The sequence below is a fragment of the Suricata suricatta genome, chromosome 10 (genome assembly GCF_006229205.1).
Source record: "Suricata suricatta isolate VVHF042 chromosome 10, meerkat_22Aug2017_6uvM2_HiC, whole genome shotgun sequence".
In the NCBI taxonomy this organism is placed as follows: Eukaryota; Metazoa; Chordata; class Mammalia; order Carnivora; family Herpestidae; genus Suricata; species Suricata suricatta.
Window position 1 is genome coordinate 49,947,030 of NC_043709.1, and position 27,964 is coordinate 49,974,993.

The 27,964-nt window shown below is 41.8% G+C and overlaps 1 protein-coding gene across 1 annotated transcript in view; it reads left to right on the plus strand.

Moving 5' to 3' along the window:
- GNS (glucosamine (N-acetyl)-6-sulfatase) overlaps positions 1–27,458 on the plus strand; it is a 46,196-nt gene extending 18,738 nt beyond the window's left edge. Inside the window, exons 9-14 of the mRNA XM_029953279.1 lie at positions 1,484–1,587; positions 7,729–7,830; positions 20,501–20,608; positions 21,554–21,664; positions 22,604–22,764; positions 25,721–27,458. Of these exons, the coding sequence (XP_029809139.1) occupies positions 1,484–1,587; positions 7,729–7,830; positions 20,501–20,608; positions 21,554–21,664; positions 22,604–22,764; positions 25,721–25,799 (665 nt within the window). The 3' untranslated portion in view covers positions 25,800–27,458. The remainder of the gene's footprint in view (positions 1–1,483; positions 1,588–7,728; positions 7,831–20,500; positions 20,609–21,553; positions 21,665–22,603; positions 22,765–25,720) is intronic.
- The last annotated feature ends 506 nt before the right edge of the window (positions 27,459–27,964 follow it).

Below are 27,964 nucleotides of genomic sequence, written 5' to 3' on the forward strand. Positions count from 1 at the left end.
AGAGAGAGAGCATGAAAGGGGGAGAGGCAGAGAGAGGAGGAGATACAGAACCAGAAACAGGCTCCAGGCTCTGAGCTAGCTGTCAGCACAGAGCCCGATGCGGGGCTCGAACCCACGAACATGAGATCTCACCTGAGCCGAAGTTGGAGGTTTAACCGACTGAGCCACCCAGGCGCCCCTGTTGTGAATATTTTTAAGCACTCAAAGTTGAGACTAGTAAAATAACCCTCATTATCCACCTTTGATTTTTAGCTACATGTGACCAGTTTTTTAAAATCTTCCTACACTCCCCGTGTTTTTCTTTTTTAGCTTGGAAGGCTTTGAAAAAACTTCAGCCATCGTGATCTGTACATCAGCACTTGATTGTGCATCAGACTGGTCCCATGTGTATTGGAATCTAGACAAAGTCCACGTGCTACCTGTATTTTTCGTGTGCTCTGAGGCTGCCCTTGCCACTGATTCGTTGGGGAAAAGGGCCTTTTGGTCTTTACAACATCTCACATTCTAGATTTGGCTAATTGCAGTCTTCTGATACCTTATCTTTAGTCAGCATTTTCCATAGGTTGGTAGTTAGATCTACAGTCTCTCTCTCTCTCTCTTTTTTTTATGTTTGTTTATTTTTGAGAGAGAGAGACAGAATGCAAGCAGGAGAGGGGCAGAGAGAGAGAGGGAGACGCAGAATCCGAAGCAGGCTCCAGGCTCTGAGCTGTCAGCACAGAGCCTGACATGGGGCTCAAACTTGCAGACTGCGGGCTCATGATCTGAGCCGAAGTTGGATGCTTAACTGACTGAGGCATCCCAGATCTACAGTCTTAATAGAACTTCACATTTCCAGTGAGAATGCTTTTTTGGCAATACTGATAAGTATTTCCTGTTCCATTACTTCATAACGGTGTCTGCTTGACAAAGCCCCTAATTGATGGCTCATGTGGTATCAGCCTGAGCCTGTCATGTGGACTTTTTGTGGCTGAAGCTTCCATTGATAATTGTTGTTTTCATCCATGCTCTCAAAAATTGCAAAATGTTGACTTCGTAACTCTGTCCTTTTTGCATTTATTAATTGGAATTCCTTTGAGAAGAACTTTCCCTCATCAACTCTTTGGTTATCTTGAAATCGATTTATTCAGGAAAGACCAAATAAATATTTTTGTTCCTTTATTCACAGTTTTTAGAGGAACCTCATTCAATTGTGGTCAGGTTGAGTATGATACATAAATTATATTTGTCACAGTACTTTCCAATCATTGTTTTTGCTGAATATGTCCCTAAGTTAGACCAACGAGTCTCCCAAGGCATTTGATTAAAAATGAACTCATTTCCTGCCCTGTAGTAATAAGAGACCTGAGCAATTGTAAACTTTCCATTAAAGCACCATAAATAGTAGAACAAAGTTGTTTTCATTCTTACTATCTATTAAATGAATGAATGAATGAATGACCCATCTATCTTGGCTCCATCTTTACCCCATGTGTTTCATTTTCAGGACAGTTTTCTTTGCCAATAGACAAAAGACAGCTGTATGAGTTTGATATCAAAGTTCCACTGTTGGTTCGAGGACCTGGGATCAAACCAAATCAGACAAGCAAGGTAGGTGCCTGAGAAAATGGTGGTGTTTATATGTTCGCACCTGCCTAAGAAAAGACGGCTATTTCTCTGGAGAGGAGGCGGATTAGATTTCTCCTACTATGAGGAGGAAGTTTGATCAGCTTAAGATCTTTTATGGATATTGATAAGCCTTGGAAATAGTGATTCCTTTTTTTTTTTTTTTTTTTTTTTTAATTTTCTGGCCACTTTCCACTAATTGTATTCCTCTCTCAACCGCTGTGTGTGTGTGTGTGTGTGTGTGTATGTATATATACACACATCATATCAGGATGAGTAACTTTTATTTGTCCTTCAAGACTGTACATCTTTTATTTTAGAGAGAGAGAATGAGCGAGTGCACGAGCAGGGGAGGAGAGAGGGAGACACAGAATCCGAAGCAGGCTCCAGGCTCCATACTCCAGGCTATCAGTACAGAGCCTGATGCAGGGCCAAACTCATGAACCATGAGATCACGACCTGAGCTGAAATCGACTGTTTAACCAACTGAGTCACCTGCCCTGCCCCCCGCCCCCAGCACTGTAAATCTTTACCTTGTCCTAGAGCAATGACTGTCCCGTGTGGTGCTCCTCAAAATCACCTGCTGAAATTGTAAAAGGTTCAGCGTCCAGAATGGTTCTAACGGACTCGCTTCGATGGAATAGAGGCCCAGCCTCTGCTTTTTTTTTTTTTTTTGCTTCAGTTCACAGATGACTGAGAGGCAGCCCAGTTTGGGGCCCACGACCCTGTAGATGAGAACTCCTCAGGCAGGTCCCCCTGGGGACCTTGTTAAAATGCAGATTCTGAGTCTGCATTTCTGACCTCCTGGCCAATGTCTGCTGCTGATCTGACCTCACTGAGTAGAACGTTATAGAGAGCATGTCTTCTGAGGATTTTGTCCCTCTCTCCTTGGGACTTTTCCTTGCTAGTGTGTTTCTGCTTTACTGATTTTTCCAAGAACTGTCATAATGTACTACTTTCTTTTGTTGCCATTTCTCTTGGGTTTCATTGTCTTTTTCCAACCTTGGTACCTAATATTGAGGCACTGTGTTCCTAGATCCAAAACACTTTGTGGGCACCCTGATCCAAAACATTATGGTCTAACACTTGGGAGTTAAGAATTGATAAGCTCTACCAGTTAGGTCTTTTCTTTCCTGATAACACTATTTCCTGATAACAGCTCTGTGAGGCAAAAGAAAATGAGCAGATACATTACTTAAGTTAAATTTGGAAAGTGGGCCAGACTTTTGGGTGTACTAGATACTTTAGTTTAATTTGGGGGTTTAATGTTTACTTTGTTTAAACATCGGCAGTTCACTTATTTTCTTTTAAAATGCTCGGATGGAATTCTGTTAAAATTCTTTCAGAAAGGTAAAATGGCCTTCATAATTTCCTTTTGCGTTTTCTTTTTCTCTTAAGACCTACAATCCTAAAGCCAGTCACTTTCCACTACAAATTCAGTACCCTCTTAATGGGCCTCCTTTCAAACGAGATAGGCAAGTTTGGAGGACCATTCAATCTTAAAAGCATTTTCTAGATCTCAGTGTTGGGAGTTGATTCGGGGAGGTGTCTGCAGCTGCGTACACTTCCAAGGAGCAGGGCTGCTAGGGCCACTTCTGACCAGAGTGTGGAAGGAGGATGATTGAGAACGAAGTGAAACTTGACAGACGACTGCCCATCGAACAAGCCATTTCTTTTGTCTTCAAGTTAACCATGGCAATGAGAAAAGTTCACCTTCTGTAAGCAGTCTAAATGAAACTTGGTTCTTAGGAAACCATTTCAATAATAACTATCATTTATTGAATGCTTAGTGTGTGGCAGGTGCTGTTCTAAGTATATTAGCCGTACCAACTCACTTAACTTCCACAGCCTTCTGACATAGATACTGCTATCCCCCTTTTACAGATGAGGAAATTGAGGTACAAAGTTAAATGGTTTACCCAAGATAAGGTAGCTGAAAAGTATCAGAGTCTGGCTCTGGAGTCTATACTGAACCGTTACAGTATAGCTCAGAAAATATTGCACAAGTATCTCCTTGTGCCAGCAGCCTTGGATACACAGTACTGAGCAGCCAGGGAAGATCCAGTCTTAAATCCCTGTGTGCATGCAGGAGAACCAGATACTTTAGCTACACTTGTCAGTGTCCGAGGCATTTGAGCGGAGACCTGGGTGCTGAGAAGGATATAGTCCTGCAGAAATGTGTAGGAGGCCATTCTGAGCAGAATAATAAATGCAAAGGCACAAATACAAGAATGAGCTTGGCTTGTTCAGGGGACAGCATGTGACAGTTGTACTGAATTACTTCCACTTTCTAAGTGAACCGTCTCTCCCCTCCTTGCCTTTGTATGGCTTATCGCTCCTTCTGTTTGGAATGCCCTTCTTGTGCCCTTTCCACCTCACTAATTGTCCTGTAGAGCTTCGGTTTGGGGCTCCTGTCTGGAAAGTCACTACAGAGCCCCGCCCCCACTTGGGGTAGGTGTTCTTCCCATGTTCTCAGCTGGCTTCACTCTTACCACACCCTACTGAGTTTGTCTTTTATCTGAGGAGTTCCTGGAAGAGACGCACTGTCTAACCTTAGACTACCCAGCCCTTAACACACATTGGGGGACATCATGTTGCTTGGGTTGTTAATTAATTACCAACGTCACATAGTAAGTGGCAGAATCAGGACTGACAAGTAATAGTCTGTAGTTAAATCGTGTGTGTGTGGCACTGCTGTGCTGACCAATGTAGTTTGAGAAGTCTGAGGTACTCGGCTTCCACTTAGCACAAAGAATGTCAGAGATGGTGAGTGATTCATCATGTGTTGACAACATAGTTGGCTCTGTGCCAGTTGTCCTGTGGGAGTGGCACGGGGTTATGAGTCGGGCATAATAAACTGAGCTGTCAGGAGCTGATGGCCAAAACAGGGCACGTTTGACCAGTGGGGCTTAGCTGTTGGGAGATCAGAAGCACAGTGGATGCCACAGACTGGCTTACTGAGGTTTTTTCCCCTGGCTGGAAGTTAATCCAGCTTTAGATTTGGTGGTCGAAATCCTTCAAAAGAGTTTTAAGCAAGAAAAATGTTAGTAAGGGAGAAACTGACCCAGCATGATCCAGGGTCAAGAAGACCACATACTGGTTTTAAGACTGGACAGAATAAGCCTTGATTCCCTACGTGAAATTGGGAGGATGGTAAGTGAGAGCTCAAGTGTAACTTGGTGACGCCCGGGCTTCATACTTGGAGGGAAGCTGGGGCTGAGGCGTCGGTCCAGATGCAGCAGCCCAAGTCGGGGGAGCTCTCTGGACTCTTACATGGTTCCACTGCTTTTCACTAAAAGGATTTGAGCATGCTTTGAGTCTTTTCATTGATAACGTACGTGAATTCTTGACTACCAGGGTTTAAATGTCTTTTTGAAAATGCGATATGTCCTCCCGAGAACCTTCTTTTTTTTTCTCTCTGTGATTCTGTAGCACTGTCATTCTTCTAGGGCTGAAAAACCAGCAGCTGTGCAAGACATGATATCTCTTGATTTCCTGCCCCAGAATTTTCTGAGAGCTTTTACTTGATCAGCATGTTTATATACTTCAATCCTAAGAACATTCCCAAACTGTGAGGCTGTGATTTATGAAATAATTTACTTTGGTCTCATCACTGGTTTTTTAGTTCCAAACCATAAATGAATCTTTATACTTATAAAAGCAGTCCCGTTTTAGACACTTGAATTGCTAGTGTTTCTAGAAGTCATTCTGATCATGGGTCCATAATGTCCATCGTACTTCTTGTTTGTAAAAACCAGAGCTTGGTGTAATTCTCCGTTGAATTCTTCACTCCTACTCCCATTGCCACTGGAAGTCTCCCATCTCCTGACATAGTATGCAAAATTTGAGATTCTTTACCTTTTAGTCAAACAAAAGCCTAGAAGGTAATAGAATTTGTCCATCATTTTTACAGAAAATGTGATTATTGTAGATGCCTGGAAACAGCCCCGGATGGCATTTATGGCACTTGGGCCAATTCTTAGTGACTCTTGATTTGTACTGAAACCTTAAAGACCTTTCCTCTCATAGAGCAGACTCATTTGAGAGAGCACCGCCCCCCCCCCCATCATATAGCTGATGGTTCTTGCGGCAACTCCTGGTGAAACAGGTAGTCAACATTTTAGATCTCTATGGGCTTTATTAGTTTGGTGTTTGCTTTTTTTTTCCTTATGAAACTGCCTTGGTCATGTTACTAATACCTGTGCAATTGGCTTTATGTCATTTACGTTCTAGACATGACTGAAGATCTTTTAGTCACATGTCAGGGTCTTGTTGCCTTGGTCTGATTATGGAGGGGATATCTCTGCCGCTCTTTCCTTCCCTTCCGTGATCTCTTCTGTGTTCATACCCAGTCTTGTTGACTGTTCTGAGCGGCTCAGTCTGCCTGCAAGACTTGGAATTAGGCAAGATCTCTCTTACACTGGGTCTTGTATGATCCCTAGGGACCTCATTTTTGTGGGGTTTTTTCCTCAGTAACATATGGATTGCCTTTCCCTTGAGTGGCTTGCCACTGGCTGGTAATTCCTGACAGCTGCAGCATTACACGAATCGATTCAGAGCCAAGGTAAGCATACTGGTCTGTCCTCCAGGAGCCATGGTGGCGATAGGAGACCTGGCCCCTGATGAACATGCCCTGAAGATGTCTTCTGGCCTCTCATGTCTGTACTTTTGGTTTTGTTTTTAAATTAAAAGTTCCTGAGTTGGTAGGAATCCCCGTTTGGCCTTTCCTAAGATGCTCTAAGTTTTCTCAACAATTTTGAAGACTGTTAATTTCCTTTGAGTAAATGGTATCTTTCCCAGTTATGAGCTGTTGACATTGGTTCGGTTACTTCTCTTTCGTTTCCTCATCTGTAAAATGGGGGAAATACTGCATCCTAGGCTTGTGGTGAGGATTAATTGAGGATAAACGGTAAGTGCTGGCACAGAATAGGTGCTCCGTAAACATTAGTGCTCCTAGTTTCCCTGGTGGCTTGTCTTCATCATTCTAAAAGCTTTTCCTAGCCTGTGACTTAAGTGACTTCAGGTGTATGCTCTGGTCCTTTGTAGGTCTGCACTGTCCACCACAGTAGCCACCAGCCAGGTGTGCCTGTTAATGTCAAGTTCAATAAAATCTATACAATGAATTTCCCCTTTTTCTCTTTACTTTAATGTGGTCACTAAACCATTTTAAATTGCATATGTGGTCCCATTATATCAGACTATGCTGGCTTAGGCCCTAAAGAGAATTTGTATACAGAAGAAAAATGGTCTAATAAACCAAAGGAATAAGGCAAGGTATAAATGCAGGACAGTAATTTCTAGACTCTTCAGCACATTTAAGTTTTGTGTTCTTTAGGGAAACTTTTATCAATGCACTGTTGGAATAAGTTTTCTGCAGTCTCCAGTCTATGAAAACATTTTTTAGTAGGTGTTACCACTTTAAGAAACTATGAAAAGGTCTAATATTCTCCTTGGTAAGAAGCATTTAATTTTTGGGACACCTCGGTGGCTCAGTCAGTTGAGTGTCCAACTCCTGATTTTGGCTCAGGTCATGATCCCAGGGTCGTGAGGTTGAACCCCATGTCAGACCCTGTGCTGAGCTTGGAGCCTTCTTAGGATTCTCCCTCTCCCTCTCCCTCTCCCTCTCCTCCAACTTCTCCCTTTCCCCCTTTTCCTACTTGTTCTTTTTCCAAAAATAGAAAAATTAATAAATTTAAAAAGCATTTAACCTTTGAGGTTTTCAAACTCAGTTCATTTGAAATCAAATTTAGTGCACTATAGAAATAATCAAGTTGTAAACACATTGTATAAAATAATTAGCCCAACATGATTCATCAGACTTCAGGCAGTCCCAAAAAAGTTTTGAAAAATGTTTTGATCAGCAACAGTTATGGTTGAAAAAATATGACTTCCCAGGGGCATATGTTACAAGTGTTATAAACCTTTATGTTTTTTAAAAAAAACATATTTGAATATTTGAATCAGTGAATCAGTAAGACCTCAGTCAGTCTAGGCTCTACAAAAGATAATTATAGTAAATGCTGTTTGTCTCAGGGAAGGGGTGGGGAAAGAGCTGAGTTATAGGTGGAAAAGGAAAATCAGACAAACTGTGCTCTAGATTGCTTGTTTTTTTCCTCATTCTCATAGATGCTCGTTGCCAACATTGATTTGGGTCCTACCATTTTGGACATCGCTGGATATAACCCAAATAAGACGCAGATGGATGGCATGTCTTTACTGCCCATTTTGGTGAGTATAAAGCCTTCAACTGGGCCTGAGCCAAGACTCTGAAATAAATTCCAGATTGTATAAATTTAGACTTAAAAATTTTAATCTTAAACTAATTGGGGAACAAAGAACAGAATTTTTCTCTTTTCTGTGGTGAGAAGGAGTTTTCTGAAAGACTGATTGGACCACATATAAACAGTTCTATATGCTTCTCCCCCCACCCCACCCACAAAAAAGCCCTCATAAACAGTGAAGACAGGTGATAAACTGAGAAAATATTTACAACATACATGAAGAAGAGTTCTTGGTCTTACTAGATGAGTGCTTAGAAAGCAAAGATTAATATCCCAGTAGAAAAATGGTCAAAAGAAGTAACTTGTGAACTCATGGTGTAAGTAGAAATGGCCACAGTAAACGCAGAAAGACTGCTCCAGTGCTGAGCAAAGAAAAGCCTAACTGAAGGAGGCCTTTATTGCCTACAGCACTGGCAACGATGAAAACGGTTTATACCCAGTGTTTGCAGAAGTCTGAGAAGATGAAAACTACTCAGACCGTGTTCATAAAAGTGTAGTCAGTATGAGCTGTCAGGAGGCTAAAGGTCTTTACAAGACCTTTCACTTCAGAACACACACATTAAGGGGCACCTGGCTGGCTCAGTCAGTGGAACATGTGACTCTTTATCTTGGGATTGTGAGTTTGAGCCCCATGTAGGGTATAGAGACTACATAAAAATAAAATCTCAAAAAAAAAAACCAAAAAAAACCCAGAACATTAAGGAGTTCCATCTGGGAATTTATTCTAAAGAAAACAAAATTTACTCAAGAATATTTGAGTGCCTGTTGTGTGTCTGGCACTGCACAGAGCTAAGGATCTGTGGAAGGATCAATATTAAATTGGAAGGATCAGTATTAAAATGCACTAGTCATTTATTGTGACTCATTATAGGTGACTTACACTCATTTGTCTGAATCTGTTAGTGTATTAGCATATTAATATATGCTACTAGCATATATTAGCATGTGCTTCTTACAAGAGGATACATGTCACTCTCAGAAGTTATGAAACATAAGAAATGCCCATGAACTCATCATTCATTTAAGAGCTCGGATACTCCCAGTAGTGGTGCACCTCCCTATATGCCCCTCCCCATCCTGCCTGTCTACCCTTTGCATGCCCTTTGGCAGTGATCGTTTTCCTGAATTTCATGGTTACCATTCTCTGGATTTTAGTTTTTTAGTAATGATGTACATATTCCTAAACAAGATACCCTAGTTTTGATATTATTTTACACTCTAAAAATTATATCCTACTGAACGTAGTCAGGGACTTTTTTCAATTCAGCATTGTTTCCAAACTGATATATGTTGTTCACAGATGCCTAATTTCCATTGTATGAATGCATCACAAGTTAATTATCTATTTTCTTGTCAGTCAGTCAACCTTCCTGTTAGGCTAGTTTTGTTTTAGGAACAGTGCTGTTAGCATTTTTATACATTTCTTCCAGTGAACATGTGTGTATATACCAAGGTATGGCAACTGCACATTTTGTTTCTACAGATATTTATATATAAAGAGATCATCAGTCTACCTTCCCACCAGCAATGTATGAGATTTCCCTTTGATCTATATGAAATTGTCAGACAACTTAATTTTTTGCCAATCTAGTGGTTAAAAAAAGACCAAAATTTTAGTTGGTCTTACTGTATGTACATTTCCTTGTTTATTAACAAGATGAATCATTTTTAACAGCTTACTTCATACAGTTCACTAAAGTTGACAGTTCAGTAATTTTTGATATATTCAGAGTTGTACAACCATACCATAATCTAAATTTACAACATTCGCATCACCCCAGAAAGAAACCCCAGATATATAAGCAGTCTCTCCCGCATCGCTGTCTCTCCTAACACCAGACAAGCACTGATCTACTTTTTATTGTTATAGGTTTGTCTGTTGTGGCCATTTTGTATAAATAGAATCATCCATAGTGGTCTCTAGTGATCCATTTCTTATACTGAGTATAATGTTTTCAGAAATTATGTCACAACATGTATTGGTATTTCATTCCTTTTTATTACCAAATTATATTCCATTGTATGGCTAGGTCACATTGGTTTATCCATTCCTCGATTGATAGGTTTTTTTCCCTTTTTGGCTACTATGAATAACGCAGCTGTGAACATTCTGTGTACAAGTTTTTGTGCCGACAAGTGTTTTCAGGTCTCTTCGGTATATACCTGTACCCCTAGGAGTAGAATTGCTGTTTTGTATGGTGACTGATGTTGAACTTGTTGAGGAACTGCCTGTTTCTTAAGCAACTGCACCAGCAGTGTACAAGGTTTCAAAATTTGCTGCATCCTTGCCGACCGATGCTTGCTGTTATCTTTTTATTACCTTGTAGCGGGTGTGAAGTGGTACCGCCTTGTGGTTTTGATATGAACTTCCCTAATGACTAATGATGTTGAACATCTTGTTATGTGTTGGACATTTGTGTATCTTCTTTAGAGAAATGTCTATTCAGAAACTTGGCCCATTTTTTAATTGGGTTTTTGATCAGTGATCATTTTTCATTTTACGCCTTTTGTGTTGCTTCCCTTGTGATGTGTCTGTTTTTGCCCATGATGTCCTTCCTGTCGGGGACTTTTCTCTACATTAAGATATGAGAACATAGGAGTTAACTGTATCCTCTTTTATGGTTACTGTTCTTTGTATCTTGTTTATAGAAATGCTTCTGAACCTTGACATCAAAAATAATCCTCCTAGGTTTTCTCGGAATAGTTTCTTCTGCCTCTTACACGAAAGTCTTTGGTGTACCTAGAATTGATTTTTCTGGTATGGTATGAGGAATCCAATTTCATTCTTTCTCTAAAATACTCAATTGCCTTTTCTGTTCCACAGACCAGCCTGTCCTTGTACTAGTATCATGTTGTCTTGTTACAAAGCTGTGTAATTAAATCCATAAAGGCACACCTCTCTCATTGTCCTTTTGAGGATCCTAGCGACCTCTCTTTCATATAAACTTTAAAGACCATTTTTCAGATTAACTGGAAAAAATTCATCCTGGATTTTTGGTTGATGTTGTACTGAATGTACAGATCAGTAAGAGGAAAATATACATCTTTTAATGTTCTCCATACGAACTTTATACTGCATGTGTCCTTTCTGCAAACCACTTCACTGTGGGGGCAAAACTACTGTGCAGTTGACCCTTGAACGGTATAGGTAAGAATTGCATGGGTCCACTTACATGCAGGTTTTATTCAGTAAACACTGGAAAATATTTTGGAGATTTGCGACAATTTTTAAAAACTGGCAAATGAATCACATAGCCTAGAAGTATTGAAAAAAATAAGAAAAGGCTAGGTATGCATGTGTGATTTAAATGTAGATACTATTTTATTACTATCATAAAATACATACAAATCTATTATAAAAAGATTACATTTATCAAAACTTACACAAGGGCACCTGGGTGGCTCAGTCCTTGGGCGTCCGACTTCGGCTCAGGTCATGATCTCATGGCTCATGAGTTTGGGCCCCATGTTGGACTCTGTGCTAACAGCTCAGAGCCTGGAGCCTGTTTCGGTTTCTGTATCTCCTGCTCTTTGCCCCTCCCCCACTTGTGATCTGTTTCTCTCTCTCTCAAAAGTAAACATTAAAAAGAAAAACTTACACAGAACAAACACGGCACCATTTGAGACTTAACAGTGCAGTATTAAATCATAATTGCGTAAAATTAACTGTAGTACATAGTGTACTTCTGTATAATTTCCTAGCCACCTCGAGTTGCTGCTACAGTGAACTCAAGTGTCACGAGTGTCGGCTTAAAATGCCATGTGATGCTAATCATCTCTGCATGAACAGCTTGTCTCTCTAGTAAACTGGGTATGTGGTGAAAATGGTTTGGGTTCTCGGGTATTTTTCACTGCATTCAGTGTAATACTCTAAGCTTTGAATAACACTCTGGAACCCTCCCAAGAAGCTGAGGAAAGTTACGACATTATAAGAAAAAGTTGAATTACTTGATATGTACTGTAGATTGAGGTCTGCCGCTGTGCTGCTGTGGGGGGGGGAAGGAAATCCACGAAGCCATTACTGCAGCCATGCCAGGAGGCATGAAAACTTTACACTTCCTGCAAAATGCCTTTTTATCTTGTATTGAAAATAACAGCTTTTATGTGGGTGCAGGATTGCTATATGAAAGACATACCTAGAGACTCTTAATGTGATTCAAGAGAAAGCAAAGTCATTATATGACAACTTAAAGCAAAAGGAAGGTGAAGGAAATAAAGCTGGAGAATTTAATGTCAGCAAAGGATGGTTGGATAATTTTGGAAAGACGTGTGGCTCAGAAACATCAAGGTAAAAGTAACAGAAGCAGCATCTTCTGTTAACCAGTAGGCGGCAGACAGACTCCCAGATGCCATTAAGAAAACCATTCAGAATGTGTGCCTGCACAGGTGTTCCCTATTCGGCAGAAGAATGCCACGAAGGATATGTATTAGGAAGGAAGAGAAGCAAACACCCAAGGTTTTAAGGCAGGATGGGACAGGCTAACTCCTGTTTTGTGCCAGTGCAGTTGGGTTTATGATCAGGACTCCTGAGCCTTGAAGGGGAAAGACAAACACCAGCTGCCAGTCTTTTGGTTATACAACAAGAAGGGCCGGACACCGAGAACCCTTTTCCTGGATGGGTTCCATCAATGTTTTGTCCCTGCAGTCAGGAGAAAGTACCTTGCCAGTAAGGGCCTGCCTTTTAAAGTTCTTTTGATATTGGACAATGAGGATGGCCACCCAGAGCCCCATGAGCTCAACACTGGAGGCGTCGGAGTGGTCCCCTTGCCCCCAAACACGGTGTCTCTAATTCAGTTTCTAGATCTGGGGGTCCTAGGACCTTTGCCTTCAGGGCTCATTACATGCATTGCCCTGTGGAAAGGATTCTCAACACTATGGAAGAGAACCCTGACAGAATATCGTTCCAAGTCTGGAAGGATTTCACCATAGGAGGTGTTATCATTACAGGAAAAGCTATAAAAGCCATCAAGGCCAAAACAAATTCCTACTGGAGAAAACTGGCAATAGCCAGCTAGGTTTAGAATCCTATTGGATTCCCAGACTGGCAAAATCTGCATGTTGCAGGGGCTGGAACCCTGGGCAAGGTATGAGGCCTTGTATGGCCTCACACTTTAATGCCTGTTGAAGCAATATAGGAGTAAGTTTAGTTCTAGCTGTGAATTTTTGTAGGCTCTGACCTTGTTATCTATCATTGGGAGGATAGATGTTAGAAGTGGCCCATAGATTTTCAGGCATCTCAGTTAAATTAGGGGATTTTTGATGGAAGTCTTCCTCATTTATATCAAAGACAAATTATAAAGCTCAGGTTCAGTTTGGTCAGGAAATTCTAGGGTGAGGTCTCATTAGAAGCAAAACTTATTAGCCCTTTAAATTCAGAAAGGAGATCTCTACCTAATAAGTTGGGACTGTATCACAGAGCCAAAAGGAGGGCTTTTTAGTAAAAGGTCATAAAGTCATTTGTACTGGTTTGAGATAGAAATTCTGTCTGAACTTTGTTAGGTACCTCTAGTATGTAAACTTTCTTTTCACTCTTAGGGATTTGATGTCCTAGGAGAATGGGGTTTAAAATAAAGTGTAGGGACACTTGGGTGGCTCAGTTAGTTGAGCATCCATCTTTGGCTTAGGTCATAATCTTGAGGTTGATGGGTTTGAGCCCTACATCGGGATTAGTAAAACATAAGTACTCATGTCAAGAGAGAGAGACATGTGGGAGTCAAGTCATTTGTGATGTCTTTTCTTTTAGTACTTCTGTGTCTTTAATTTTTCCTTGTCCTTTTGAAATGATCTTTCAGTAAGGCTCTTTTGGAATCTTTAAGCCTTTTGAAAACCTCTATGTATCAATTAAAATAAGTATCCCATTTTCGTTTAATTCAGGAACTCTAAAGTGCATTTCTTTTTTTTTTTAATTGAAATGTAGTTGGGGTACAATATTATATTATTTAGGTGTTCGACATTTATAGACATTCAGAGTGATCACCACAATTCATCTAGCTACCTTCTGTCATCATACAAAGTTAAGTCATTAAGTATATTCCCTATGCTGTACATCACATCTGTGCTTGTACCTTTTAATCTCCTCCCTTCTGACAGCCACCAAATTGTTCTCTGTATGTTTGAATCTATTTCTGTTTTGCTCATTTGCTTTCGTTACTTTTTTAGAGTCTATATATAAGTGAAATCTTATGGTATCTGTCTTCCTCTGACTTATTTCACATAGTATAATCCCCTCTAGGTCCACCCATGTTGTCTTAAATAGCAAGATTTCATTCTTTTTCTATGGCTGAGTTGCAGTCCACTATGTATACAGATGCACAGTTCACTCACCCATGAACAGTTAGGCTGCTTTCATTTCTTGCAGCTATAAACACTGCAGCGAATAGAGGTGCGTGTATCTTTTCAAATTGGTCTTTTCATTTTCTTCACCTGAATACTCTGAAGTGAGATTACTGGGTCATAGAGTAGTTCTGTTTTCCATAATAGCTATACCATTTTACATTTCCACGGACAGCACACGAAGGTTCCCTTTTCTACGTATCCTTACCAGTACTTATTTCTTGTCTTTTGAATACTAGCCATTCTGATGAGCCTGTGGTATCTCTTTGTGATTTACACACGAGTTTTTCTGATGAGTGATGTGAGCATCTTTCCTGTTTGCCATCTATTTATTGTCTTTGCAGAAATGTCTGTTCAAGCCCTCTACCTATTTCTTTTTTTACTTATTTTGAAAGAGAGAACATGAGCACAGGCAAGGGAGGGGCAGAGATAGAGAATCCCAAGCAGGCTCTATGCTGTCAGCGCTGAGGGGCTCTAACTGACAAACGGTGAAACCATGACCTGAGCCAAAACCAAGGGCAGAATGCTTAAAACTGATGAAGCTACCCAAAATTGGACTTTTTTTTTTTTTTGGTAAATACTAAGTTGTGTGTGTTCTCTGTGCATTTTGGACATTGACCCCTTATCAGTTATATCATTTGCAAACATCTCCCATTTAGTAGGTTGCCTTTTCATTTTGTTGGTTTCCTTCCCTGTGCAAAAAGCTTTAAAAATTGATATAGTCCTTCTTTATTTTTGCCTCATTGCCCTTACCTGAAGAGACCAACCTAAAAAATATGTTCCTTTGTTTTGTAAAATATTTCATGGCTTCTGGTCTAACATGTAAGTCTTTGATGCGTTTTGAGTGTATTTTTGTATATATGGTGTATGAAAGTGCTCCAGTTCATGTGCATGTAGTGTCCAGTTTTCCCAGACCATGTATTAAAGAGACCAGCTTTTCCCGATTGTATATTCTTGCCTCCTTTGTCAAATATTAACTGCCTGTATGAGCATGGGTTTTTTTCTAGACTGTCTTGTGCCATTGATCTGTGTGCCTGTTTTTGTGCCGGTACAATGTTGTATTGATTACTACAGCTTTGTAGCATAGCTGGAAATCAGAGAGCATGATACGTTTAGCTGTGTTCTTTCTCAACATTGCCTTGGCTATTTGGGGTTTTTAGTAGTTCCATAAAATTTTAGGACTGTTTATTCTTGTGAAATGCTGTTGGTATTTTGGTAGGCACTGCATCGTATCTGTGGGTTCCTCTGGGTAATATGGACACTTTAACAATATTAATTCTTGAAGTTCCTAGGCACAATGCGTATTTCCACTAATTTGGGTCAACTCCGATTTCTTTTATCAGTCTTAGTTTTCAGAGTACAGACTTTTCACCTCCTTCGTTAAATTTATTCGGAGGTATTTAAATCTTTTTGATGTGGTTGTAAATGGCATTTTCTTAATTTCTCTTTCTTATAGTTCATTATTAATGAACAGATTAATGTATATTTGTATCCAGCAACTTTACTGAATTTATTTATTCTAATATTTTCTTAGTGGAGTCTTCATAGACTTTTCTGTATCCTGTTGCCTGCAAATAGAGATAGTTTTACTCTCTTCTAATTTGGGTCTTTTCTTTTGCTTTTCTGATCGATGTGGCTAGGATGTCTAGTCCTGTGTTGAATACAAGTGGCAAGTAGAGGCAGCATAGTCTTGTTCCTGATCTTCTCTAGTGTATGCATTTTTTCATTTCATTTAGTGTATTCTTCAGCTCTGATTGGTTCCTGATTATATTTTGTCTCTTTGCTGAAGTTCTCACTGTTCATTCTTCTCCCTACTTTGTGAGCATCTTTTTGACCATTACTGTCAACTCTTTCTCTGGTAGATGATTTATCTCCATCTTCTTAATTTCTCTTTCTAAGATTTTGTCTTATTCTTTCTTTGGACCGGATTCCTTTGTCTCATTTTGTTTCTATTTCCACATATTTGTTCTATGTATTAAGTAAGTCAGTTACATCCCCCAGTCTTGAAGAAGTGGTTTTAGGACAGAGGTATCCTATGGGGCCCATTAGTACGGACTCCGAGGGTCACCCACACCATGTGCGCTGCAGGGCACTCCTCTGTTACGGCTGGGCTGCAGTTGGTGTGAACTCACTGGTGTGCAGGGCAGATTTCTGGTGCTACTGGCTACAAAGTCCAGCTGTAGCTGTTTCAGGCACCAGAACTGGCCCCACCAGGGCAGGGGTGCTCATGGGGGCCCAGTGCCAGACAAGGCAGCCCACTGGGTGTGGAGTGGCAAGAGGTCACTGGGAAAAGTTTCTAGTGCTGGCTGAGGCTGCCTGCCAGGTGTGGCAGAGTTGAATTTCTTAAATGAGTGATGTTGTCTACTTGTCCACATAAGGGCCATTTTAATTCTGGGCTCTGGGTTATTTTTAGTAAGATTTTACTGTTTTTGTAGATACTAACTCAGGTACCATAGTTGTTAGATATAAAGTAAGCACATGTGCCCGTTTAGAGTTTAAGGTTCCTACTAGCTAAGGCTTCGGATTGCTTGGAGCCAATCAAAATACCTAAACGGGATGTACCACTGGGTCGGGGAGTGGTGTTGTACAGTGCATCTCATTGGCTAGAAGTTGGTGGTGCATGACCAGCTGTGGATCTAACCCCTTCCAGGTCCAGTCAGCTTATCCTATCACAGGAGTTTTCTTAAGGTGCCAAGCACTCTAAAATACTTGGGTCCACCAGTTGTTGAGGCTGGTTGGCTTCAAAGATGATCCCCATTAGCAGTAGTTTTTAATCTACACAAAAGATAACACATATGCACATATAACAGGAACCACGAAATGTTTACTGCAAACTGGCCAAGAGGAAGTTGTGTGTACCACACCAGCAATTCCCAGCATGGACTCAACCACTAAACTCCAGTAACGGGGACTGTGGACTGGAAAGGGATTCCAAATAACTGGGGAACTGAGGATTGAACCAAGGGCTGGGGAGTCAGATTCTGAATAGAACATTCTGCCAGCTCAAGGTGACCAGCTAAGCCCTGGACTGGAAAGCCCGTAAGACCAGGAGCTTTACTCAGAACCCACAGCCCTCAGAAATGGTGAAAAGATCATGAACTCGAAAATGGATTTGCAGTTATCACTCCTGTCAGCTCTCATAGTCCCTAAATGCTGTCAGAAGTTTGCTTCAGCTCCTGCACTACCACCCAATCTGTTACAAATTTATTCAGTGATTCATTAATCAGGAAGCAACTCGTCTACAATAGAGGGGAGCTTTGCAGAGTTGTAGAAAACGAAAGCGTTTTTTAAGGCAGAAGGGAGGCAGATAAAGGAAATTATCAGCAAAGAATGCATCACCTGCCTGAGGGGAGCAGAAAGGCCATTTGGGCAGATTACATCCCTAGTGCTTACCAGGTGATTCCATGTTGCCTGGTTAAACGTTACATTCCTGGAAGGTTGAAACTCAACTGGGTTAGGTTAGGTTAGGTATTAAGTCTAGGTTTGTTAAGGGGTTTAGCCTAAGTGACTCCTGTCTCCTGAGGCCTGTTGTCTCCTCTTTAACACCGCAAAGCAGACTCCGATTAGTAAGGCTGTAGGCCATCATAAGAGCACATTCTAACCTGATGTCCGTATATCCATGTCTCCACTCCTCTAGACTCTGCTACTGGGATGACTTTCTAAAGGACAGCCTTTCTGTGTTACTTCACTGCTTGAAAACCTCCCGTTGCTTCCTAGCACCTGCTGCTGTTTACAGAACAAGTGGGCAGCTCCTGTCTGTGCTGTTTTCTGTGTGGTTGCCACCCTTGTCTGAAAGCTGGCTTTGGGGAGACCTACTACCCTGTGTTCCTTCTTCCAGTACTCATGTTGTCCTTTTGACCCAAGACTTATGTCTGTCGCCTTCCTCCTTTCACCATGTGTGAGCCTGTCTTCAGCACTCTGTTTCAAATGCTGGTGCTTCTTTTCCTTTCACTCCCACAACGTGCAGTGAAGACTAAATGAGTTTATTATGTATGGTGTCTGCGTTCTAGCCAAGAATAATTTTGAACCTGTTATTTTGAACACACGAGCTGTGTTTAATATTTAATTTTTGTCCTTGTGTGTATTAGCCTGTAAGTTTCTTCAGATGAATTAAGAATTCTTTGATAACGTTTATAATTTCCATTCTTGACCTATATCACAGAAGTAGTCTTGGGAAGTAACTACTAAATGCTCAAAGCATTTGACCATCACTTGCAAGGGCTCTGTAAATACCAAACATGATATTCAGAAGCCTTCATCTGCATTAGTTTTTGTCATACTCTTTAGGTGCTGAATACTAGAACAACCAGTTTTGACTCCCATGTCCTCTTAAGTAGTAGGATAAAACTTTGTGATCCTTACCCCATTCTGTATGCCTCACAAAAACCTTTTTTTTTCTTTTATAGTTGTCAAGTTGGTTTCCATGTAACACCCAATGCTCATCCCAAGTGCCCTCTTTCATGCCCATCACCTCTTTTCCCCTCTCCATCAACCCTCAGTTCTCAGTATTTCAGAGTCTCTTATGGTTTGCCTCCCTCCCTCTCCCCACCCTGGTCCTCTGTTAAGTTTCTCCTGTTCCACATATAAGTGAAAGCATATGGTATCTGTCCTTCTCTCCCTGAGAAGAGACAGGCAGAGAAGATAATTCACATACTGTAATACCCTCGAGTTCCATCCAAGTTGCTACAAATGACCAGATTTCATTCTCTCATTGCCATGTCGTATTCTATTGTGTGTGTATATATGTATACATTGGAGTATCCATTGGATACTCGTTCCTACTCTGTCATATATAAATTCAATTCCATTGGTCTGTGTGTCTATGTATGTGTCTTCTTGATCCATTCATCAGCTGATGGACATTTAGGCTTTTTCCATGATTTGGCTATTGTAGAAAGTACTGCTATGAACATTGGGGTACATGTGCTCCTTTGCATCAGCATTTCTGTATCTCTTGGGTAAATCCCTAGCAGGGCTATTGCTGGGCCACAAGTGAGTTCTATGGATAGTTTTTTGAGGAACCTCCACACTGTTTTCCAGAGTGGCTGCACCAGTTTACATTCCCACCAACAGTGTAGGAGGTTCCCATCTCCACATCCTCACCACCACCTATAGTCACCTGATTTGTTCATTTTAGCCACTCTGACCGACATGAGATGGTATCTCAGTGTGGTTTTGATTTGTATTTCCCTAATGATGAGTGACACTGAGCATCATTTCATGTGTCTGTTGACTATCTGGATGTCCTCTTTGGAGAAGTGTCTGTTCAAGTCTTCTGCCCATTTCTTCACTGGAATGTTTTTCGGGTGTGGAGTTTGGTGAGTTCCAGATTTTGGATTATTAGCCTTTTATCTGATATGTCATCAGCAACTATCTTTTCCCATTCTGTTGGTTGCTTATTTTCTTGATTGTTTCCTGTGCAGAAGCTTTTTATCTTGATGAGTTCCCAAGAGTTCATTTTTGCTCTTGACACTCTCCAAAAGCAGGGGAATCAAGTAAGAAATTGCTGCGGTGAGGTCAAGGAGGTTTTTTCCTGCTTTCTCCTCTAGGGTTTTTATGGTTTCCTTTCTCACATTCAGGTCCTTCATCCATTTTGAATTTATTTTTGTGTATGGTGTATGAAAGTAGTCCAGCTTCATTCTTTTGCATGTTGCCGTCCAGTTCTCCCAGCACCATCTGTTAAAGAGGCTGTCTTTTTTCCATTGGATACTCGTTCCTACTTTGTCAAAAGATTAATTGGCCATATACTTGTGGGTCCAGTTCTGGGCTCTCTATTCTATTCCATTGGTCTATGTGTCTATTTTTGTGCCAATACCATACTGTCCTGATGACAGCGTTGTAGTAGCTGCTGAAGTCTGGGATTGGGATGCCTCCCAATTTGGTGTTATTCTTCAATATTACTTTGGCTACTCGGGGTCTTTTGTGGTTCCGTACAAATTTTAGGATTGTTTGTTCTAGTTTTGGGAAGAATGCTGGTGAAATTTTGATTGGAATTGCACTGAATGTGTAGGTTGCTTTGGGTAGTATTGACATTTTCACAATATTTATTCTTCCAATCCATGAACATGGAATGTTTTTCCATTTCTTTAATTTCCTTCATATTTTTTCTATAGTTTTCATCATATAGATCTTTTACATCTTTGGTTGGGTTTATTCCTAGGTATTTTGTGGGTTTTGGTGCAGTCGTGAATGAGATCAGTTTCTTGATTTCTTTCTGTTGCTTCATTATAGGTGTATAAAAATGTAACCGATTTCACAGAAACCATTTTTGTTCTTCCTTCCAGAAAGGTGCCAGTAATCTGACATGGCGGTCAGATGTCTTGGTGGAGTATCAAGGAGAAGGCCGTAATGTCACTGACCCAACATGTCCTTCCCTGAGTCCTGGAGTATCTGTGAGTTGGCTTAGACAGTTTTCTTACCAGTAGCACAGCAAGGCATTGGTTCAGCCCCTGTCAAGTACTAAAACCCTTAATCTGAGTCTTGCTCCTCTTTCACTTAACTTTATCTACTAATCTCCACAGTCAAGTAACAAACAGTAAATTTGCTAGTCCTGAAATGATGCTTCTGACCTATTGGCAGAATGTGCTCCTTGAATTCTTGCAGTTTTTGTAACAAGTGCATGCATCTGCCCATATTCTTATCTATACCCCTTCTGGTTTGCTTGCCCTTCCCATGAGCAATATCATTTTTTATGAGGTAAGCTATCAGTGGCATTCAGTAGAGAAGTGGGGTTGCGACAGTTCTGTCAACTGCCATCATAAGTGTCTTGCAATGGTGGTGGCCAGGCTGGTCACAGAGGTGGTAAGAGCATCCTGGCCTCACTTTGGAGGGTGGGAAATAAGAGAGTCAACTCCAGATAGAAGCCTGACACCAAAGTGTAAGGCCATAGTGAAGAACCAACCAGAAGTTGGTAAGGAAAACACAGAAAACTTACCTGCAACTGGTTCCCTAAAGCTTGTTTTAGCCTTTTTATCCAACTGTTTAGTGACCGCTCCTTAGTATACCTCAGACATGACTCATAGGAGATTGATTCTGACTCCTTCCCATCTTCCCAACCATTTTACAGTTGCTCACTACCATGAATTCTTGTCAGGAGATTAGCAGACAGTGATGGTAAGAGTCTGCGAACAGAGTTACCACCTCTACATGTTCCTAACTCAGGTTAGCCAGAAGTAGGAAACAGACCCATATCTATTTTTGATTTACTTCTCCATGGAAGCTTGCCTGATTTCAGTCCAGTTGTGGGTCTGGCTTGAGCCAACTTGGTTGCCCTGTAGGCCCGTAGTACTACGTTTTAGAAGAACTATCTTCATTTAACTCTTTAAATCTCTCCACAGCAATGTTTCCCAGACTGCGTCTGTGAAGATGCTTACAATAACACCTACGCCTGTGTGAGGACCATGTCAACACAGTGGAATTTACAGTATTGTGAGTTTGATGACCAGGAGGTAAGAAGGTCCCCACATCCCCAACCCCCTTGCTTCTAGTGCCAGTGCTTTGTTGGCTGGACTTGGTAGCAGAACAGTGGCAAGGATGTTCCCTAGGGAAGATAGGTGTCTTATCTGTACTTCCCATTTTAGACTTCCTTCAGTGAAGAATATGGAATTCTACAAGGCCATACTGTGCCTCTCTGTGAGCTTTCTGGATGAGAATCTCTCCACTCCCACCACCACCCAAATACACTTTAAATGCACAGTCCACTTTTTCATATTGCTGCATGCCTATGGTCTGTTTGCCTCTTTGATAGTTTGGGGTGAGAGTAAGACACCTCGACTTCTGGGGAGCTGAGCTATCTCCTAGAAGGCTTACTTACTGGCAGCCAGCTTGTTCAGAAACTTCTTTTCCCACAACAGCACAGTCCAGAGCTGCTCGTTTAAATAGATGAGCCGTAGGGGGCAGAACCAGGAGGTTCCATCCTCATAAGAAGGTGGCTCAGTGTCCAACTTTGGTCAGGTCATGATCTCGTATGGTTCATGGATTTGAGCCGTGCATCGGGCTCTGTGCTGATGGCTCAGAGCCTGAAGCCTGTTTCAGATTCTGTGTCTCCCTGTCTTATCTGTCTCTCCCCTGCTCATGCACTTTCTCTCTCAAAAATAAAAATACTAAAAAAAAGAAGGGAATTGGCTTTTAGCCAGCACGATCAGGGTGGGTGGTCTGAGGACCCCCTGCACTGCAATCCCTTGTGCCTTTACACACTAAGGGTCTGTGCTCACCCGACTCGTCTGGCAACCCACATCTTGCCATTTGGAGCCATATGTCTCTTGGTCTCTAGCCCTGCCCCCTCCATACCCCACTCTCTCTGAAAAATATTTAAAAAAAGAATTCACATGAGGAATATTTCAAATATAATGTTTGCTCGTTTCTTTCCTCCATCTTCATTCTTGTAGGTGTTTGTAGAAGTCTACAACCTGACTGCAGACCCAGACCAAATCACGAACATTGCTAAAAATATAGATCCAGAGCTTTTAGGGAAAATGAACTACCGGCTAATGATGTTACAGTCCTGTTCTGGACCAACCTGTCGCACTCCAGGGGTTTTTGACCCAGGGTAAGTTTCTTTTTTTATTTCTTTCCATTTTCTTCGATGGCTTTGCCAAGTTGTCTGTAGCAGTCATGTCATGCTTGATGGCAGAGGGGTCCTTTTTGGCTTTGAGCTGAGCTCTGTTTCTCATTCTTCTGCTCCGTAGTAGGAGCACTGTGTGTTAGCGCATTTGCCTGTTGTGCTGGGAAGATGAGCTCTTTGAAACCCCTGCTCTCTGATGCCAGTCGCTGCATTAGCTGGAGGCCTAGCCCTGCTCCCAGCCACATGGGGCCCTTCTTCCTCCCCTTCCTCCTGCGACTCTTTTCATGGGATCAACGTGATTGCACTGGTGACAGGTGGAGTTTCTTTAAAGTGAGGTGACCAGGACTACCCTGTTCCCTAGTGCCACTAAGAGGGTATGCCTTCCTTTCATTTCTCAGAAACTCTGAGGAACTTGAATGCTTGCCCGTAAATTTACTAGGCTGAATGCACAAAATAGAAGGTACAGACTCTCAAAGTGTTTAAATATATAAGCCCACTGTAGTATATGAAGGCAGAAGGGGGACTCACCTGCTCAGCTGGCTCTGTCCCTCCCGCTCCTTCTCCTTCCTCTGGAACAGTTACTTGTCACCAGTGACTTGGGGTCTCAGTACAGCATGCATTTGAGCTGCCTGTGTGTGGCAAGACACCTGTCATTTGGGGCTTAAGATTATGAAATTTTTTTTTTAACTTTTTTAATGTTTTATTTATTTTTGATACAGAGAGAGACAGAGCATGAGAGGGGGAGGGTCAGAGAGAGAAGGAGACACAGAACCAGAAGCAGACTCCAGGCTCTGAGCTAGCTGTCAGCACAGAGTCTGATGTGGGGCTCGAACCCACGAACGTGAGATCTGACCTGAGCCGAAGTCGGAGGCTTAGCCGACTGAGCCACCCAGACGCCCCAAGATTATGAAATTTAAAGTTGAATTTTCACCAGGAAAGATTGTTTCAGTTCTTACATTGATTATAGGGGAGATGAGAGATTGACGTCCCAAGCTGATGGGAAGTAGTAACTTCAGTAGTAATGGCCAGCCTTCTGTGAAGTATTTTCAGTACACATTAGAGAGAGCGGATGATAGACTTTCTATGAAAGAAATGTAAATCTTTTGCTTCTATACTGTATAAATACTTATAAATCCACGTTGGCCAAAGAGACATGGATGCCAGCAAACTAAAACTAAGTAACAATATAAAAAGGCATTATTCATAAATTTATATGACTTAAGTCTTCTCTTTATGTGGATAATTCTGTAAATGGAATAATTGGTCAAGCATTCTGACCGCCCAGCTTGAGGCTCTCCTCCAAGGTAGTAAAACACATCCTCACACCAGTTCCTTGAAGTAGGAAGGGAGTTCAGTCTCTAAAGTAAAAGGCAGAAGACTTCTAGTTGATACATGCTGATTTTGCAGTTTCCAACAACTACTGTACTCAGGATGGTGTGTTAAATCAAATTGGATGTCTAGGGGCACCTGGCTGGCTGGCTTAGGAGATAGAGCATGTAACTCTTCATCTTGGGGTCGTGCGTTCAAGCACCATGTTGGGTATAGAGATTACTGGGGGGGGAAATAACGTAAAAAATTAGATGTTTATAGCCTCTGGATGATCTGTGAACTTAAATCCATCATCTAATTTTTTTAATGTTTGAGAGAGGGAGACACAGAATCCAAAGCAGGCACCAGGCTCTGAGCTGTCAGCACAGAGTTCGATGCAGGGCTCAAACCCACAAAGCATGAGATTATGACCTGAGCTAACCAGGGGCCCCATCACCTAATTAAATCTTCAATGGAGAGTCAGGACTTAACACCTCTTTGACCCTGCTGCTGCTAGAGCATGGACCTGCAGCCAGTTGGCCAATATGGCAGATCCCTTGGATCTTTTGAGCATCAGCCCTTAAGGGTTAGGACCTAACCATAGAATTTCCATACAGTTTTTAGAGCCCAGAGGTCAGTGTGCCCAGGGGTCACCCTGTGAGAAAACAAAGCCGGCCTGGGAGTCAGAAGATCTTGCTTATTTGTTCAAATTGTAACTTAATCGTCTTGTTCACATTCTAAGACTCTAGATGCTGGCCTTACTAATGTTCGCCCCACCTATTTAAACCACCTGATTTCTTTTTAAATTCCTTAGCAGTAGTGTATTTCTTCCCACCAAACATTCAGGCTATGGACTGAAAATGGAAGTCAGCAGACTAGGTCCTACAAGCCCAATCTAGCCACCAACATTCATTTACATAAAGCAACAAGGCTGAGTAGGAGTTAGGACAGACTGTAAGGCCCACCCTTGTTATAAAACAGTGCGAAGAATTAGCTTCTCCCTAACGATTGCAGGTAAAAGTAGGCTACAGCGGTATTTCCAGCCTGCCTGGGTAAGAGGTCTTTCACGCCAAACTACCTTCTTTAATCTTACCACCCAGGGGAAAGTAAATGCAGAGTGGTAACGTGGCACTTGGCCAACTAATGTGTGCCAGACCTATTACATGAATTGAATTCCCTTAACTATTTTATTGGTAGCCAGAGAGGATAATGACCTACCTGAGTCCATAATGAGCCAGATGGAAACGTCTGTCTGAGGTTCATGCCTGCCAGTGTCTGAACTTTGAGAGAAGGAAGGGCTCTCAGGCTGCTGGTCGGGCTCCAGCGGGGGCCAGCCTCTGCCATTACGCTGCTTGACACCTTAGGGAGGCCGCCTCCGCCACAAAAAAAAAAAACCCACAAGTTTTCTCTTCTATGTTTTACATTATTTTGTGCTTGCTTCCCTCTGATGGGAAAGCTCTTAATTATTAAATACTTCCGCATTGCACCACAGATTTTGCTACAAGAAGATTCCTATCTGGTGATTTAATTGCTGCTTCTGTCTTCGTTCCTGCCAGCCTTTCCACGGGACATTCTGGAGGAGGAACACGCTGGTGAACTGGAGTTGATGTAACTTCCTTTTTTTCCTCCACAGCTACAGGTTCGACCCTCGCCTCATGTTCAACAACCATGGCAGTGTCAGGACTCGAAGGTTTTCAAAACATCCTCTGTAGCAACCTCTGCAGTGGGCCCCAGCACACCTCTGCCTGATGTGATTGTAGGAGGCTCTGTAGCTAGTCCTCACGACCACGCCTGGGGGAGCTTCTGGACTGGCTCTAAGTCCTGTTTGAAAAAGCAACCCACTCAGCTGACTTCCTTGTGCAATGTGTTAAACTGTGAACTCCGCCCGCACGTCAGGGATGGCCGTCCCTGGTCCCTTCATTCACGTAAGACCGAATGTTCCTGAGGTCTTTATCCTCACCACACCCTTTCTGTCCTGGGGTTACAGTTCTCGATTGTTCCCCATGGGGTCACAGTCTGAATTTGTAAGTCCCATTCAGATAAATGGCAATACTTGGGGGGAGGGTGGGGAGGGGTGGTTGACAGCTTGACCACTTCACTATCAAAATTGCCAAGATCACATGGCTTGAAGAATAACCCTCAGAGCTGAATCATCAAAGCAAGAACAAATACCGCCATTTTCAGATTAGTAGAAATACACTGTTTATAATATCATCACAGTGTGATAAGGTCACAAGTTCATTACCTGTCTGTCTGCCAGCCATGCGTGGTCTGTGTTATTTTTGGTTTTTTCGTTGTATTCCATCTTCTGGGCTGTTGCTACACTGAAATAGAACTGTAAGTTTTGGATACAGGCTAATAATTTAAGGTAATTATAAAAGGTGGTAGCCATCAACTTCCTGATGGCTGCTAACCACGGGGAGTGCCAGTCAGCAACACAGGTATCAGCGGACTGTCTCTTCTTGATAATTACCCCTCTGAGATCTGAAAACAAAGTGGCTTAGGTATCTTAGTATTTCTCAGTAGAGAAAAAGAACTTCCACGGGTTGGTGAAGGTTGCATCCTCTGAGGGCCTTCTATCGACGGGGCCCGTGGGTTGACAGGTCGAAGGGCTATCGTCGGGATTTAGTAAGTGCCTGTCTAGCAGGGAGCCTGGGCTTCAGATTTGACTCTCTGCATTTTGTTGACGTTCTGTTCATTTGTTACAGTTTTTGCAAAGGCCCAACTGCTTTTTACCCTACCTACCTTCTCCCCTTTTAGAGAAGTTCTTCTGGAATGTTTGGAGTCTCGGATAATTCAGGCCGCATTCACTGTTGCCCTGGCAAAGCCAGACCTGGTTGAGGTTTCCTGTGTAGAACATACGTTTGTATGTTTCCGGACTCAAAAACCAATCCTGTTTCTGTTGTTTTCTTCACAAGAAAGTTACCTGTGGTGGGGCAGCAGGGGGAGGAAGAAGAGCTGTGGTTCATAACCTGTTCAACTCAGGCAGTAGTGATTTAGCTTTACGTAAGGTCTTAGGCTGAGCTTTAAGCACTTTGTAAGACATGGCCGGAAGCAACTTCTCTATCAGAACTCGAGAGAGCCATGTTGGGTCAATAGCCATTGGGTTTATTCCCTTACCTCATGCAATCCCAGTAACTGTGGTGGTATTTAGAGGTGAAAGAGGCAAATGAAATGAACACCTCTGCTGTGAATGTTTTAGGAAAGAAATTCTAAGTATTTTGTAACTAAAAGCAAACTACAATGTTGAATATGGGTATTAGCTTTATCCTACACTTTGATTCTTAACGTTAATCAGTCAACTTCTACCTTAATGAAAGTTGACCATAGTTATTCCCGAATAAAAAGGAAACAATACTTACCAGGTCTTATATTGTGATGTCCTATTATTCAATTTGAAGATGCCGGTTCCTGAAAGCAGGTAGAGTCATAAGAATGACACAGTCAGCTGCCCAGTGTTCCTGCCACAGCGATTTCTGTTTGGGTCAGGGGAACAGGGTGCCTCCTGTGTACCTCTCCTGTATGTGGCACACTTCCTCCTAACCTTGACGTGGCCTATAATTTCTTTCACCTTCTCTTAGACTGGCTTCATTCTGGATCTGTGCTAAAATCATCTTTCATAAAGAGGCCTCAGTTTATAGCCTGGCAGACCACAAAACGCACTGAACTTTTGGGAATGTATCTGTACAAGGAATCACTGCAGGAGGCTTGGCTTGTTTCTCTCTTAATTGTATGAATTTGAATTTGACCATTTTATCTTTTAAAGAAGGCCAGGTCTGGATGGGTTGGTACCCTTCAGAGTAGAAAACTAGCCAGTAGGAGGGATCCAAGGCCAGAGTAATGACTAGAGACTCTGCCTTATAAAATTTCCTATTAC